The 15,101-nt window shown below is 45.4% G+C and overlaps 1 protein-coding gene across 1 annotated transcript; it reads right to left on the bottom strand.

The window, feature by feature from the left end:
- Positions 1-4,639: 4,639 nt before the first annotated feature.
- LOC137079128 (sericin-2-like) lies at positions 4,640-5,832 on the bottom strand. The gene has a single exon (XM_067447092.1). The coding sequence runs from the start codon at positions 5,830-5,832 to the stop codon at positions 4,780-4,782; it is 1,053 nt and encodes a 350-aa protein (XP_067303193.1). The 3' UTR covers positions 4,640-4,779.
- Between the last annotated feature and the right edge of the window lie 9,269 nt (positions 5,833-15,101).

The following is a 15,101-nucleotide window of genomic DNA, read 5'->3' as shown; positions in this document are numbered from 1 at the left end:
AGTTTCATTCATCCTTGAAAATGTATATTAAATGTGAAATATCATCTATAAACACTATGTCTGCGGACTGCTTATCTGGCGGCGCTCAATAATTGGGAAGAGGCCTGTCTTTATGTGTTTGGCTCCCGTTCACTTCTGGAAGGCTCTAGGACCACCACACTTGCACTCCTGTCTACGTCTCAGTGCCCCCTATCAGAATCCAGAGTTTCGAGAAGATCTGAAATACATGTTTTTCAGACACAAAAAATATATAAGGGGTATAGGTTTTTTGGGGTGACAATTTTGAGTTTTTCTGATCTTCTTAAATCTCTGGATTCCCATAGGTGGCACGGAAGCGTACACTGGAGCGCAAGTCTGGTGGCCCTACAGCCCTCAGGAGCGGAAACACAAAGGCATCCCATTTCCAATTTATGCAGTGGCACCCAAATAAGGGGCCCATGGACACTGCTTTTTCTATGCAAATTAAGAACTCATATTACTCAAAAGTTAGATGAATGTGTGCGGTTGAGTTTGCCTAGTACAGCAGAGGTGTTTTAATCCATGAAAATGTATATTAAATGTGAAATATCATCTTTAAACAATGTGTCCGCGGACCGGTTATCTGGCGGCGCTCAATAATTGGGAAGAGGCATGTCTTTATGTTTTTGGCTCCTGTTCAGCTCTGGAAGGCTCTAGGGCCACCACACGTGCACTACTGTCTACGCCTCAGTGCCCCCTATCAGAATCTAGAGTTTCAAGAAGATCTGAGATACATGTTTTTCCAACCCAAAAAATTTATAAGGGGTACCCCTTTGGGTTTTTTGGGGTGACAATTCTGTGTTTCTCTGATCTTCTCGAATCTCTGGATTCCCATAGGGGGCCTCTCTCATCACACTAGGTGAAGTAAACTAGGTACTGCACACTATATAAAGTACACTAGGTAGTACACCCTAGGTGAAGCAAACTAGGTAGTGCACACTAGTTGAAGTACACTAGGTAGTGCACACTTGGTGAAGTACACTAGATAGTGCACACTAGATGAAGTAAACTAGGTAGTGCACACTAGATGAAGTAAACTAGGTAGTGCACACAAGGTGAAGTGCACTAGGTAGTGCACACTATGTGAAGTACACTAGGTAATGAACACTAGGTGAAGTACACTAGGTAGTGGACATTAGGTGAAGTACACTAGGTAGTTATGTTTATTTACAGGTAGTGCACACTAGGTGAAGTACACTAGGTAGTTAAGGTTAGTTATCCTCTATAATCCCGCCTCTTGAGTGATACCCAGAAATTTTGAATATTGTGATCTAATATGTTTTCTGACCTGTAAGGTTGCCAGAATAATAATCATACACGGTGTGTTAATAGGCCAGAGGAGAACTGGCACCCCGACTGAGTCTGGTTTCTCTTAAGGTTTATTTTTCTCTATCATGCCCTGATGGAGTTTTGGTTACGCAGTAACAGCTGCGTGGCCTGAGCGCGGGGATCTGGTGGTGGAACTCGTTGGGCGGCGCGGTTCCACAATTTGCCTCCGTGAGATGCTTTAACAACACTTCCATGACTGAGGAGGAGCAGCTGCCTGGAAAGACACCAAGGGAAGGGGAAAAAAGTTTTAAAAAATGACAGACACGGCCAAAATTAATTTGGGCGGGTTTGCTTGTCGGTGTTTCCTCCCAAATCTGCCCGCATTCTCCACCAGTATTACGGGGTGAGGAATCACGCATCAGAAGCGCATTGCAATAGTCAAGTCTAGAAATGAGCAGGGCTTGGACAAGAAGCTGTGTTGCACGCTATGTAAGGAACAGTCTGATCTTCCTGATGTTGTGCAACACAAACCTGCATGACCGAGCTGTCTTTGAGATGTGGTTTTTGAAGGACAGCTGGTAAAATCGTGTTGTATGGTCAGATTAGCAGGGAAGACGAGCAGCTCAGTCTTTGCTAAATTGAGCTGCAGGTGATGTTTTTTCATCCATGCCGAGATGTCCGCCAGACAGCTTGAGATTCGTGCAGCTACTGTCGGATCATCTGGTTCCAAGGAGAGGTAGAGCTTGTGTGTCATCAGCATAACAATGATATGAGAGGCTGTGTGCCTGAATAATGGGTCCCAGTGATGTAGTGTAAATGGAGAAGAGGAGAGGTCCAAGCAGTGAGCCCTGAGGAACCCCCGTGGTCAGTTGATGTGTTTTTTGGATACCTCTCCTCTCCAGACAACCTTAAAAAAAGCTACCTGTGAGATAGGACTCAAACCAGTGGAGTGGAGTCCCTGTGATGCCCAGTGATGAGAGGGTGGATAGGAGAATCTGATGATTCACAGTGTCAAAGGCAGCAGACAGATCAAGGAGGATGAGGACTGATGATTTGGATGCAGCTTTAGCCAGCCGCAGGGCTTCAGTAACTGACAATAATGCCGTCTCAGCTGAGTGGCCCTTTTTGAAACCTGACTGGTTTATGTCCAGTTGATTAGACTGTGAGAGGAAAGATGAGACCTGGAGACTTTAAAACAACTCTTTCTAGTGTTTTCGCTATGAATGGTAGGAGAGAAACAGGTCTGTAGGTCAAGTGACATCAATGGAATGGCTGTTGAATGTGTCTCCAGTTTCAAGTTCCTTGAATTTGGCCTAAACAGAATGAGAACATGGATCCATCATGCCTTGTTACCACTGTGCAGGCTGGTGGTGGTGGTGTAATGGTGTGTAGGATGTTTTCTTGGCACACTTCAGGCCCCTTACTGCCAATTGGGCATCGTTTAAATGCCACGGTCTACCTGAGCATTGTTTCTGACCATGTCCATCCCTTTATGACCACCATGTACCCATCCTCTGGTGGCTACTTCCAGCAGGATAATGCACCATGTCACAAAGCTCCAATCATTTCAAATTGGTTTCTTGAACATGACAATGAGTTGACTGAACTAAAATGGCCGCCACAGTCACCAGATCTCAACCCAATAGAGCATCTTTTGGATGTGGTGGAACGGGAGCTTCGTGCCCTGGATATGCATCCCACAAATCTCCATCAACTGCAAGATGCTCTCCTATCAATATGGGCCAACATTTCTAAAGAATGCTTTCAGCAGCTTGTTGATCAATGCCACGTAGAATTAAGGCAGTTCTGAAGGTGAAAGGGGTCAAACACAGTATGATGTGTGTTCTTAATAGTCCTTCAGGTGAGTGTATTTAGCCTACCTGGTTATGGTCTGGTCTCCTATTGTTGCAGGCTTTGAAGCATGTCAAAATCTAATCAAAACAAAAAACAAAACAAAAAGAGAAAAACACTTTTCTGCTAATTTTTTCTTTTTAAAAACCCCTCTCAAACAAAAACTATTTAAAGGCGCTCGGTTCAGTGTTGCCGAGTCTGGAACTGGCCTATTTTTACACTGTTGATGTGGATTGCTACTTGGTAGCCTATAGTCCACAGGTTTAAGTAAGCAATATTACAAATATAACAATGCCATTCTGTACAATACTGTTTTTTTTCCAATAGTGTCAGGAAAAACCACAGCAGCACTGTAGAAGCTGATTATACGCTATCGAAATTGACAAATTCTCCGACAGCTAAAAGATATGGTTTTTACAATCACAAACAACTGCTTAGAATAGATCTACGCTCCAAAACTTTGAAGCAGAAACATTGTGTAAGTTAAGAGAAAGCAGAGAAAAACTCACTCGCACCTGCAGTACTCTCAGCAAACTCAGAGAAAGAGGTTACAACGCATTGCAGATTTTAGTACACAAATAAACAAGACCCGAAACATTTTCTTCAGAAGTCAAAAACCTTTAAATAGAACGTCATGAATGTGTTGTGTCATCTAGCAACAACCTACACATCCCAGGATAAATGCTTCAGATAAAATCAAAAGGGCTACAGTCGCAAACTATTATTTGAACAGAAAAGCAAACACTGCATAGGCATGGACTCCTGTATAAATAACCAATTAAAATTCTGAATGGATATGTCACCTTAAAAAAAAAAGTGTGGAAAGGTCACTCCCTTAATCACTAAAAAGTTAACCTCAATTCAACACAACCTTACAATATTCCACTGTGGCCAATGAAGCCGTCTGCACAATGAATCTCATCTAGCCTACATTTTGTTATAAATTAGTTTAGATCAAGATTTGAGAGTGGATTCAACTTAAATGTATTTGCTTGGCTAGTCAGTAAAACAAAAATATCCCAAATGATAAATTTGCAGTATTGAGCAATGCAGCCATTGGAAATAAACATTATGCTCTCAAAACAGTTGATATACCATTCTAGAAAATATGATTCTAGACGTGCCGTTGTCACACTGAAACCCTTTAAATACTTGAAGTAATGAACACCTGTATCATATGAGAAGTCACTTGGTTTGATGTAAGATTAGAAACCTAAAGAAATGGATGAAAACAAATCTTTAGCGCCACAAAACGCATGTAACAAATGTTGGACAAACCAGTCCTTCTTTCTGCTTTAGATATTGCTAGCAATGTCCTGTCATAGTCTAAGAAATTAAAGTAAGAAGCAGTGTTGACAGAACTTTAGTGCAAGAATTGTTGGGCAAGACCCAACCTCAAGACAGGCCACCCGTTACCCACATGCTAATAGCATTACAAACTAACCCAAGAGTCTGTAAAGAGCTTATTCTACAAGCAAAGTAGGGTTAACAAACCAACACATTCAGAAATATAAAATTTATTTTGTTACACAAAATCTTGGATCATGCAAACAGTTAAGAAACAGCCAAAATATAACCATCAGCCAGACCCCTCATCATCCAGGATGAAGAACCGGATCCCCCCCGAGCCGGCTGACAGAATCAGATCCCCTCAGCATTATTCTGGGTTAAGGTGGAGTTGACAGAACCAGATCCCTCAGCATTATTCTGGGTTAAGGTGGAGTTGACAGAACCGGCTCCCTCAGCATTATTCTGGGTTAAGGTGGAGTTGACAGAACCGGATCCCTCAGCATTATTCTGGGTTAAGGTGGAGTTGACAGAACCAGATCCCTCAGCATCATCCTGGGTGAGGGTGGAGTTGACAGAACCAGATCCCTCAGCATTATTCTGGGTTAAGGTGGAGTTGACAGAACCGGATCCCTCAGCATTATTCTGGGTTAAGGTGGAGTTGACAGAACCAGATCCCTCAGAATCATCCTGGATGAGGGTGGAGTTGACAGAACCGGATCCCTCAGCATTATTCTGGGTTAAGGTGGAGTTGACAGAACCGGATCCCTCAGTATTATTCTGGGTTAAGGTGGCGTTGACAGAACCAGACCTCTCAGTATTATTCTGGGTTAAGGTGGCATTGACAGAACCAGATCCCTCAGCATCATCCTGGGTGAGGGTGGAGTTGACAGAACCGGATCCCTCAGCATTATTCTGGGTTAAGGTGGAGTTGACAGAACCAGATCCCTCAGCATTATTCTTGGTTAAGGTGGCGTTGACAGAACCGGATCCCTCGGTATTATTCTGGGTTAAGGTGGCGTTGACAGAACCAGATCCCTCAGCATCATCCTGGGTGAGGGTGGAGTTGACAGAATCGGATCCCTCAGCATTATTCTGGGTTAAGGGCGAGTTGACAGAACCGGATCCCTCAGTATTATTCTGGGTTAAGGTGGAGCTGACAGAACCAGATCCCTCAGCATCATCCTGGGTGAGGGTGGAGTTGACAGAATCGGATCCCTCAGCATTATTCTGGGTTAAGGGCGAGTTGACAGAACCGGATCCCTCAGTATTATTCTGGGTTAAGGTGGAGCTGACAGAACCAGATCCCTCAGCATTATTCTGGGTTAAGGTGGCGTTGACAGAACCAGATCCCTCAGCTAACACCAAAAGTAACAAGAACCATGCAAATGGGTAGTGATGGGACATCTGAAGCGAGGCTCCGGAGCTTGTGTCGAGCAAAAAGGGGCGTTCCAGATGAAGCCCCAATTCGAGGCTTGTATCGTTTCCGTGAAAATCACGTGACGATGAAAAACGAGGCCTCGTTTTCTGTTGAATACGTCATTGCTTCATTCGGAGTATCGCTTTCGGACAAAAGTGGTTCGAAACCTCGCGCCTCTTGTGGGGTTTGCAGTAGGCATTTGCATTGGTGTTGAGGTGTTGGTTGTATGTAGTAGCGATATCATCATATATCATAGCTTGTATTATATATTATATTACATTTTACTTAGTTTAGTAGATTATTAGAGTAAATTATACATAGTTCAGTAGATTATTAGAGTAAATTAGCCTATATCTAGTTGTATATCTAGTAGTGTGTATACTACGTAATTATTATTATAATGTATATTATATATATTTTTAACATGAATGTATAACCCGGGTACATAAAAGTTCCCCCAATTGAAGAATCACCAATATATATATATATATATATATTAGTAGTAGGCCTAGTGTTATTATTATTATATATATATATATATATATATATATATATATATATATATATATATATATATTATTGCTATTATTATTATTATTAATATTATTATAAGACTAGACTGTATTAGGGAAAGCTTTCCCATCCCTGTTGCAGTTTGCTGTTCCACAATTCCAGTCCCATAAGCACTGCACTCACAATAATTTATTTACAATCATTCTGGGCATTCACTCATCACTAACCCAAAGAACTACTGAATAGTTGAACACAAAGTTGTGTGTTTGTGTGAGTTGTGTGTGCATAGGTTAATACAAGCAGAGTAAAATACTTTATTAATACACAGGCAATAGAAAAAGGGTGTGCCCACAGTATGATAATTTGGTTGCTCAGGATGAATAGACTTGTGTGCGATGCATTGCTTTGCACAGCAGGTGTCACTAGGGAGCACACTGTTTCATGAGGCTTCAGGTAAATGAACCTTTTGGTGAACCAATGGGCTGGAAAGCCTCAGTGGTTCAGGAAGCCTCATTTGGCCATCACTACAAATGGGTTATTAAACTCATACTCTTTAACACAACAACAGAACATTAGATTAAGAAACACAAAGAGGTCTACAAACTTTTTCCAGCATTACTCCAGGAAGGATCCAAGGATACCGCTTCAATTGGGGAGCTGAAAACTGGAAAACACAGATATTAAACAAAAACAAATAATACAATTTACGTTAAGCAAACAAAAAAATAACTCACCATGACACACCAACTGGTGATAAAGAACCATTAAAACGGTAACTTTAATCAAGCCCATTGTATAACACAACCCAAGCCACTAAGAAAGCAAATGCCAGCAAAATGTCCAAACCAACCAAGTCTTTTAAAGCCAAACAGAACACCATTTGTACCACCTGGAGGACTCGTTAACTCATTATTGGAGCAAATCAGCTAATTAATGAGATCAATAATTAATCAATCACTCAGCATTGAAGCTGATGTTATATCCCATAGAACTGAAGTTTCAATGTTCATCTCTTGTGATTCATTGAGCTCTACTGAATGAAAACCCAACACACACACAGACACACACACAGACACACACACACACACACACACACACACACACACACACACACACACACACACACACACACACACACACACACACACACACAGAGTATTATTCCACATCAACTGGTAAAAAAGCACCAAATAAATGAATTATATCAGTTTTTCGTCCAGACAGATCCAGCATTTTGGGAGCCTGAAACCACTATTTTTAAAAACCCAGAATGGATAAATCTGAAAATTACACCGTTGTGTTTTCATGTGTACAGCCAATCCATACAAACACAAACAACTCTATGATATTTAAATATTTAAAAAAAACAAACATTTAAAACAACCCAAACTCACCTATATACATATAGAATGCTGCTTTTGCTGCATAGTGCACAATTTTGTAAATGAAATTAAATAAATAAATCAACTCCATAGTGGATTCCAAGTGATCAAGGACTCATGATGTTCCAGTTCAGTCCATTGCAAATGTTCCATCAGAAGTGGGTCTGGGTCTGCTTAGTACAGTAGAGTTTCATTCATCCTTGAAAATGTATATTAAATGTGAAATATCATCTATAAACACTATGTCTGCGGACTGCTTATCTGGCGGCGCTCAATAATTGGGAAGAGGCCTGTCTTTATGTGTTTGGCTCCCGTTCACTTCTGGAAGGCTCTAGGACCACCACACTTGCACTCCTGTCTACGTCTCAGTGCCCCCTATCAGAATCCAGAGTTTCGAGAAGATCTGAAATACATGTTTTTCAGACACAAAAAATATATAAGGGGTATGGGTTTTTTGGGGTGACAATTTTGAGTTTTTCTGATCTTCTTAAATCTCTGGATTCCCATAGGTGGCACGGAAGCGTACACTGGAGCGCAAGTCTGGTGGCCCTACAGCCCTCAGGAGCGGAAACACAAAGGCATCCCATTTCCAATTTATGCAGTGGCACCCAAATAAGGGGCCCATGGACACTGCTTTTTCTATGCAAATTAAGAACTCATATTACTCAAAAGTTAGATGAATGTGTGCGGTTGAGTTTGCCTAGTACAGCAGAGGTGTTTTAATCCATGAAAATGTATATTAAATGTGAAATATCATCTTTAAACAATGTGTCCGCGGACCGGTTATCTGGCGGCGCTCAATAATTGGGAAGAGGCATGTCTTTATGTTTTTGGCTCCTGTTCAGCTCTGGAAGGCTCTAGGGCCACCACACGTGCACTACTGTCTACGCCTCAGTGCCCCCTATCAGAATCTAGAGTTTCAAGAAGATCTGAGATACATGTTTTTCCAACCCAAAAAATTTATAAGGGGTACCCCTTTGGGTTTTTTGGGGTGACAATTCTGTGTTTCTCTGATCTTCTCGAATCTCTGGATTCCCATAGGGGGCCTCTCTCATCACACTAGGTGAAGTAAACTAGGTACTGCACACTATATAAAGTACACTAGGTAGTACACCCTAGGTGAAGCAAACTAGGTAGTGCACACTAGTTGAAGTACACTAGGTAGTGCACACTTGGTGAAGTACACTAGATAGTGCACACTAGATGAAGTAAACTAGGTAGTGCACACTAGATGAAGTAAACTAGGTAGTGCACACAAGGTGAAGTGCACTAGGTAGTGCACACTATGTGAAGTACACTAGGTAATGAACACTAGGTGAAGTACACTAGGTAGTGGACATTAGGTGAAGTACACTAGGTAGTTATGTTTATTTACAGGTAGTGCACACTAGGTGAAGTACACTAGGTAGTTAAGGTTAGTTATCCTCTATAATCCCGCCTCTTGAGTGATACCCAGAAATTTTGAATATTGTGATCTAATATGTTTTCTGACCTGTAAGGTTGCCAGAATAATAATCATACACGGTGTGTTAATAGGTCAGAGGAGAACTGGCACCCCGACTGAGTCTGGTTTCTCTTAAGGTTTATTTTTCTCTATCATGCCCTGATGGAGTTTTGGTTACGCAGTAACAGCTGCGTGGCCTGAGCGCGGGGATCTGGTGGTGGAACTCGTTGGGCGGCGCGGTTCCACAATTTGCCTCCGTGAGATGCTTTAACAACACTTCCATGACTGAGGAGGAGCAGCTGCCTGGAAAGACACCAAGGGAAGGGGAAAAAAGTTTTAAAAAATGACAGACACGGCCAAAATTAATTTGGGCGGGTTTGCTTGTCGGTGTTTCCTCCCAAATCTGCCCGCATTCTCCACCAGTATTACGGGGTGAGGAATCACGCATCAGAAGCGCATTGCAATAGTCAAGTCTAGAAATGAGCAGGGCTTGGACAAGAAGCTGTGTTGCACGCTATGTAAGGAACAGTCTGATCTTCCTGATGTTGTGCAACACAAACCTGCATGACCGAGCTGTCTTTGAGATGTGGTTTTTGAAGGACAGCTGGTAAAATCGTGTTGTATGGTCAGATTAGCAGGGAAGACGAGCAGCTCAGTCTTTGCTAAATTGAGCTGCAGGTGATGTTTTTTCATCCATGCCGAGATGTCCGCCAGACAGCTTGAGATTCGTGCAGCTACTGTCGGATCATCTGGTTCCAAGGAGAGGTAGAGCTTGTGTGTCATCAGCATAACAATGATATGAGAGGCTGTGTGCCTGAATAATGGGTCCCAGTGATGTAGTGTAAATGGAGAAGAGGAGAGGTCCAAGCAGTGAGCCCTGAGGAACCCCCGTGGTCAGTTGATGTGTTTTTTGGATACCTCTCCTCTCCAGACAACCTTAAAAAAAGCTACCTGTGAGATAGGACTCAAACCAGTGGAGAGGAGTCCCTGTGATGCCCAGTGATGAGAGGGTGTTACGTCACAGGCGATGGAAATGGTGTGAGGACTCAAGTGCAGGAGAAAAATGATAATTTATTGTCAAAATGAAACAAATACAAAACAAAACACCCACGAGGGGGCTGAAACACATAATAGAACATAAAACAAAAACTCAAACATACCAAATAGAAATCACAGGAGGAAGGGGAGACGCAAACATGAGACAAGGATCCAACACAGACTGACAAACACAAGGAGCTTATAAGGGGAAGAAATCAAGAGGGAACAGGTGGGAGAAATCAACACTAATCAGATAACAAGGGGGAGGGATCAGACAATGACAGAAGCACAAAGGCCATACTGACAAACCCACATGTGCACACAAGACAGGACAGGCATGTGACATTACCCCCTCCTTAAGGAGCGGCTACCAGACGCTCCACTAGGGACGGGCGGGACAGACCAGGGGGGCACGGGAGGGACTGACCAGGGGGGCACGGGAGGGACTGACCAGGGGGGCACGGGAGGGACTGACCAGGGGGGCACGGGAGGGACTGACCAGGGCGGGACGGGCGGGACAGACCAGGGCGGGACGGGCGGGACAGACCAGGGCAGGACCGGAGGAACAGGGGAAACAGAGAAGGAAGGAACAAACAAGGGAGGGGTCAACAAGGAGGGAATAGGGAAAACAAAATTTTCAGGAGGCCATGGTGGCCCACAAAGTTCAGGCACCCAGGGCGGCGCGGTCAGAGCAGGGTGCTGGTTTTGCGCGGGCAGGCCAGTGCGCCGGGGCGGCGCACGGAGAGCAGGACGCCTCAGCGGCGCACGGAGAGCAGGACGCCTCAGGGGCGCACGGAGAGCAGGACGCCTCAGCGGCGCACGGAGAGCAGGACGCCTCAGCGGCGCACGGAGAGCAGGACGCCTCAGCGGCGCACGGAGAGCAGGACGCCTCAGGGGCGCACGGAGAGCAGGACGCCTCAGGGGCGCACGGAGAGCAGGACGCCTCAGGGGCGCACGGAGAGCAGGACGCCTCAGCGGCGCAGGCAGAGCAGGACGCCTCAGCGGCGCAGGCAGAGCAGGACGCCTCAGCGGCGCAGGCAGAGCAGGAAGCCTCAGCGGCGCAGGCAGAGCAGGGCACCAGGGAGGCGCGGTGAGAGCTGGACGCCTGGGAGGCGCGGTGAGAGCTGGATGCCTGGGAGGCGCGGTGAGAGCTGGACGCCTGGGAGGCGCGGTGAGAGCTGGACGCCTGGGAGGCATCTCCGGCCCAGCGGCGTCCACCGGAACAGAGTCCACCGGCATAGGAACAACCAGAACTGGGACCACCGGAACACAATCCACCGGCACTGGGACCACCGGAACATGATCCACCGGTACAGGGACCACCGGAACACGATCCACCGGCACTGGGACCACCGGAACACGATCCACCGGCACTGGGACCACCGGAACACGATCCACCGGCACTGGGACCACCGGAACACGATCCACCGGCACTGGGACCACCGGAACACGATCCACCGGCACAGGGACCACCGGAACACGATCCACCGGCACAGGGACCACCGGAACACGATCCACCGGCACAGGGACCACCGGAACACGATCCACAGGTACAGGGACCACCGGAACACGATCCACCGATACAGGGACCACCGGTACACGATCCACCGGCACACGGACCACCGGAACACGATCCACCGGCACAGGGACCACCGGAACACGATCCACCGGCACAGGGACCACCGGAACACGATCCACCGGCACAGGGACCACCGGAACACGATCCACAGGTACAGGGACCACCGGAACACGATCCACCGATACAGGGACCACCGGTACACGATCCACCGGCACACGGACCACCGGAACACGATCCACCGGCACAGGGACCACCGGAACACGATCCACCGGCACAGGGACTACCGGAACACGATCCACCGGCACAGGCACGAAGGGAGACTTCCTTCTCCTCCTCCGTTTCAGGACCACTGGAACACAATCCGCCGGTACTGGGACCACCGGAATACGATCCTCCGGAATCGGGACCACCGGAACATGATCCACCGGCATAGGGACCACCGGAACACGATCCGCCGGTACTGGGACCACCGGAATACGATCTGCCAGCAAAGAGACCACCGGAATACGATCCACCGGTACTGGAACCCCTGGAATCGGGACCACCGGAATACGATCCACCGGCAAAGGGACCACTGGAACACGATCCACCGGCAATGGGACCACCGGAACGCGATCCACCGGCATTGGGACCACCGGAATTGGGACCACCAGAGCAGGCACGGAGGGAGCCTTCCTTCTCCTCTTCCGTCTGGAGACCACCGGAACAGGGACCACCGGAGCTATCCGGACCCTGGTCCTAGAGGGACTGGAGTCCAGCCGGTCCACAAACTCCCAAAAGTCCGGAGTCCCCATTTTCTCCACCTCCGTGGGACTGAGAGGCATGTCCAGGCAGAGGTTAAAAACCTCTGCCTTCTCTGTGTCGTTAAGGTACAGGTGATGCACCTCCTTGAGGAATTGACAGGCGAACTCTCTTACACCCGCCCCCTGTTGGCGGATGTATTTAGAGTTCACCTGCCGCATCACCTGTACGCACCTGGTTAGCTCCATAGTCCAACGAGCAAACAACAAACAAAACAAAAACAAAAAAATCCTCTTGCTGAATCCTCTAGGGTTGGATCCTTATGTTACGTCACAGGCGATGGAAATGGTGTGAGGACTCAAGTGCAGGAGAAAAATGATAATTTATTGTCAAAATGAAACAAATACAAAACAAAACACCCACGAGGGGGCTGAAACACATAATAGAACATAAAACAAAAACTCAAACATACCAAATAGAAATCACAGGAGGAAGGGGAGACGCAAACATGAGACAAGGATCCAACACAGACTGACAAACACAAGGAGCTTATAAGGGGAAGAAATCAAGAGGGAACAGGTGGGAGAAATCAACACTAATCAGATAACAAGGGGGAGGGATCAGACAATGACAGAAGCACAAAGGCCATACTGACAAACCCACATGTGCACACAAGACAGGACAGGCATGTGACAGAGGGTGGATAGGAGAATCTGATGATTCACAGTGTCAAAGGCAGCAGACAGATCAAGGAGGATGAGGACTGATGATTTGGATGCAGCTTTAGCCAGCCGCAGGGCTTCAGTAACTGACAATAATGCCGTCTCAGCTGAGTGGCCCTTTTTGAAACCTGACTGGTTTATGTCCAGTTGATTAGACTGTGAGAGGAAAGATGAGACCTGGAGACTTTAAAACAACTCTTTCTAGTGTTTTCGCTATGAATGGTAGGAGAGAAACAGGTCTGTAGGTCAAGTGACATCAATGGAATGGCTGTTGAATGTGTCTCCAGTTTCAAGTTCCTTGAATTTGGCCTAAACAGAATGAGAACATGGATCCATCATGCCTTGTTACCACTGTGCAGGCTGGTGGTGGTGGTGTAATGGTGTGTAGGATGTTTTCTTGGCACACTTCAGGCCCCTTACTGCCAATTGGGCATCGTTTAAATGCCACGGTCTACCTGAGCATTGTTTCTGACCATGTCCATCCCTTTATGACCACCATGTACCCATCCTCTGGTGGCTACTTCCAGCAGGATAATGCACCATGTCACAAAGCTCCAATCATTTCAAATTGGTTTCTTGAACATGACAATGAGTTGACTGAACTAAAATGGCCGCCACAGTCACCAGATCTCAACCCAATAGAGCATCTTTTGGATGTGGTGGAACGGGAGCTTCGTGCCCTGGATATGCATCCCACAAATCTCCATCAACTGCAAGATGCTCTCCTATCAATATGGGCCAACATTTCTAAAGAATGCTTTCAGCAGCTTGTTGATCAATGCCACGTAGAATTAAGGCAGTTCTGAAGGTGAAAGGGGTCAAACACAGTATTAGTGTGTGTTCTTAATACTCCTTCAGGTGAGTGTATTTAGCCTACCTGGTTATGGTCTGGTCTCCTATTGTTGCAGGCTTTGAAGCATGTCAAAATCTAATCAAAACAAAAAACAAAACAAAAAGAGAAAAACACTTTTCTGCTAATTTTTTCTTTTTAAAAACCCCTCTCAAACAAAAACTATTTAAAGGCGCTCGGTTCAGTGTTGCCGAGTCTGGAACTGGCCTATTTTTACACTGTTGATGTGGATTGCTACTTGGTAGCCTATAGTCCACAGGTTTAAGTAAGCAATATTACAAATATAACAATGCCATTCTGTACAAGACTTAGACTTTATACTTTATTTGTCCCCATAGGGCAATTGGTTTTGCAGCAAGATAAACACAGAACAGTTTACAGATGCACAAATACAAGACAAAAACACATAAGAAATAATTTATGTAACTGGCCCTTGTTAAAGTAAAATCTGACATTTTCATAAACAATTTCATAACCAACCCCATTTCAGCAACAACATCATCAAAAACAAGCAATACTATACATATTATAATAATAATAATAATAACCCCATCACTATTTAATAGTTATAGTCTGTCTACTCCTCCGGGCTGAATTCATAAACAAGATGGCTCTCGGGACGAATGAATGCTTATATCTGTTATTCTTCACTGGAGGTAAACGGTACCGAAACCCGGAAGGCAATATCTGGAACTCAGAATGAAGGGGGTGGGAGCTATCAGAGATAACTGCGTTGACCTTCCTAACTACCTGTCTATCATACAGGACAGAAAGGCTACTCTGCTGGACACCTATAATTTTACTACTGACCTTCACTATATTGGAAAGGGCAGTTTTGGCCTTGACAGTGAGACTACCATACCAGCAAATTAATGAGAATGTTAAAACAGACTCAATGTATGATTTATAAAAAAGGGTCATGAGAGTCTTATCAACACGAAATTTTGACAGTTTGCGAAGACAAAAAAGTCTTTGTTGGCCTCTTTT

The sequence above is a fragment of the Pseudorasbora parva genome, chromosome 6 (genome assembly GCF_024679245.1).
Source record: "Pseudorasbora parva isolate DD20220531a chromosome 6, ASM2467924v1, whole genome shotgun sequence".
NCBI classification, from domain to species: domain Eukaryota; kingdom Metazoa; phylum Chordata; class Actinopteri; order Cypriniformes; family Gobionidae; genus Pseudorasbora; species Pseudorasbora parva.
The sequence above is the reverse complement of the archived record's forward strand: the minus strand, read 5'-3'. Positions and strand labels throughout refer to the sequence as shown.

Excerpts from the sequence above, each read along its gene's own strand:
- LOC137079128 (XM_067447092.1), bottom strand. The coding sequence starts at position 5,832 with ATGTCCCATCACTACCCATTTGCATGGTTCTTGTTACTTTTGGTGTTA.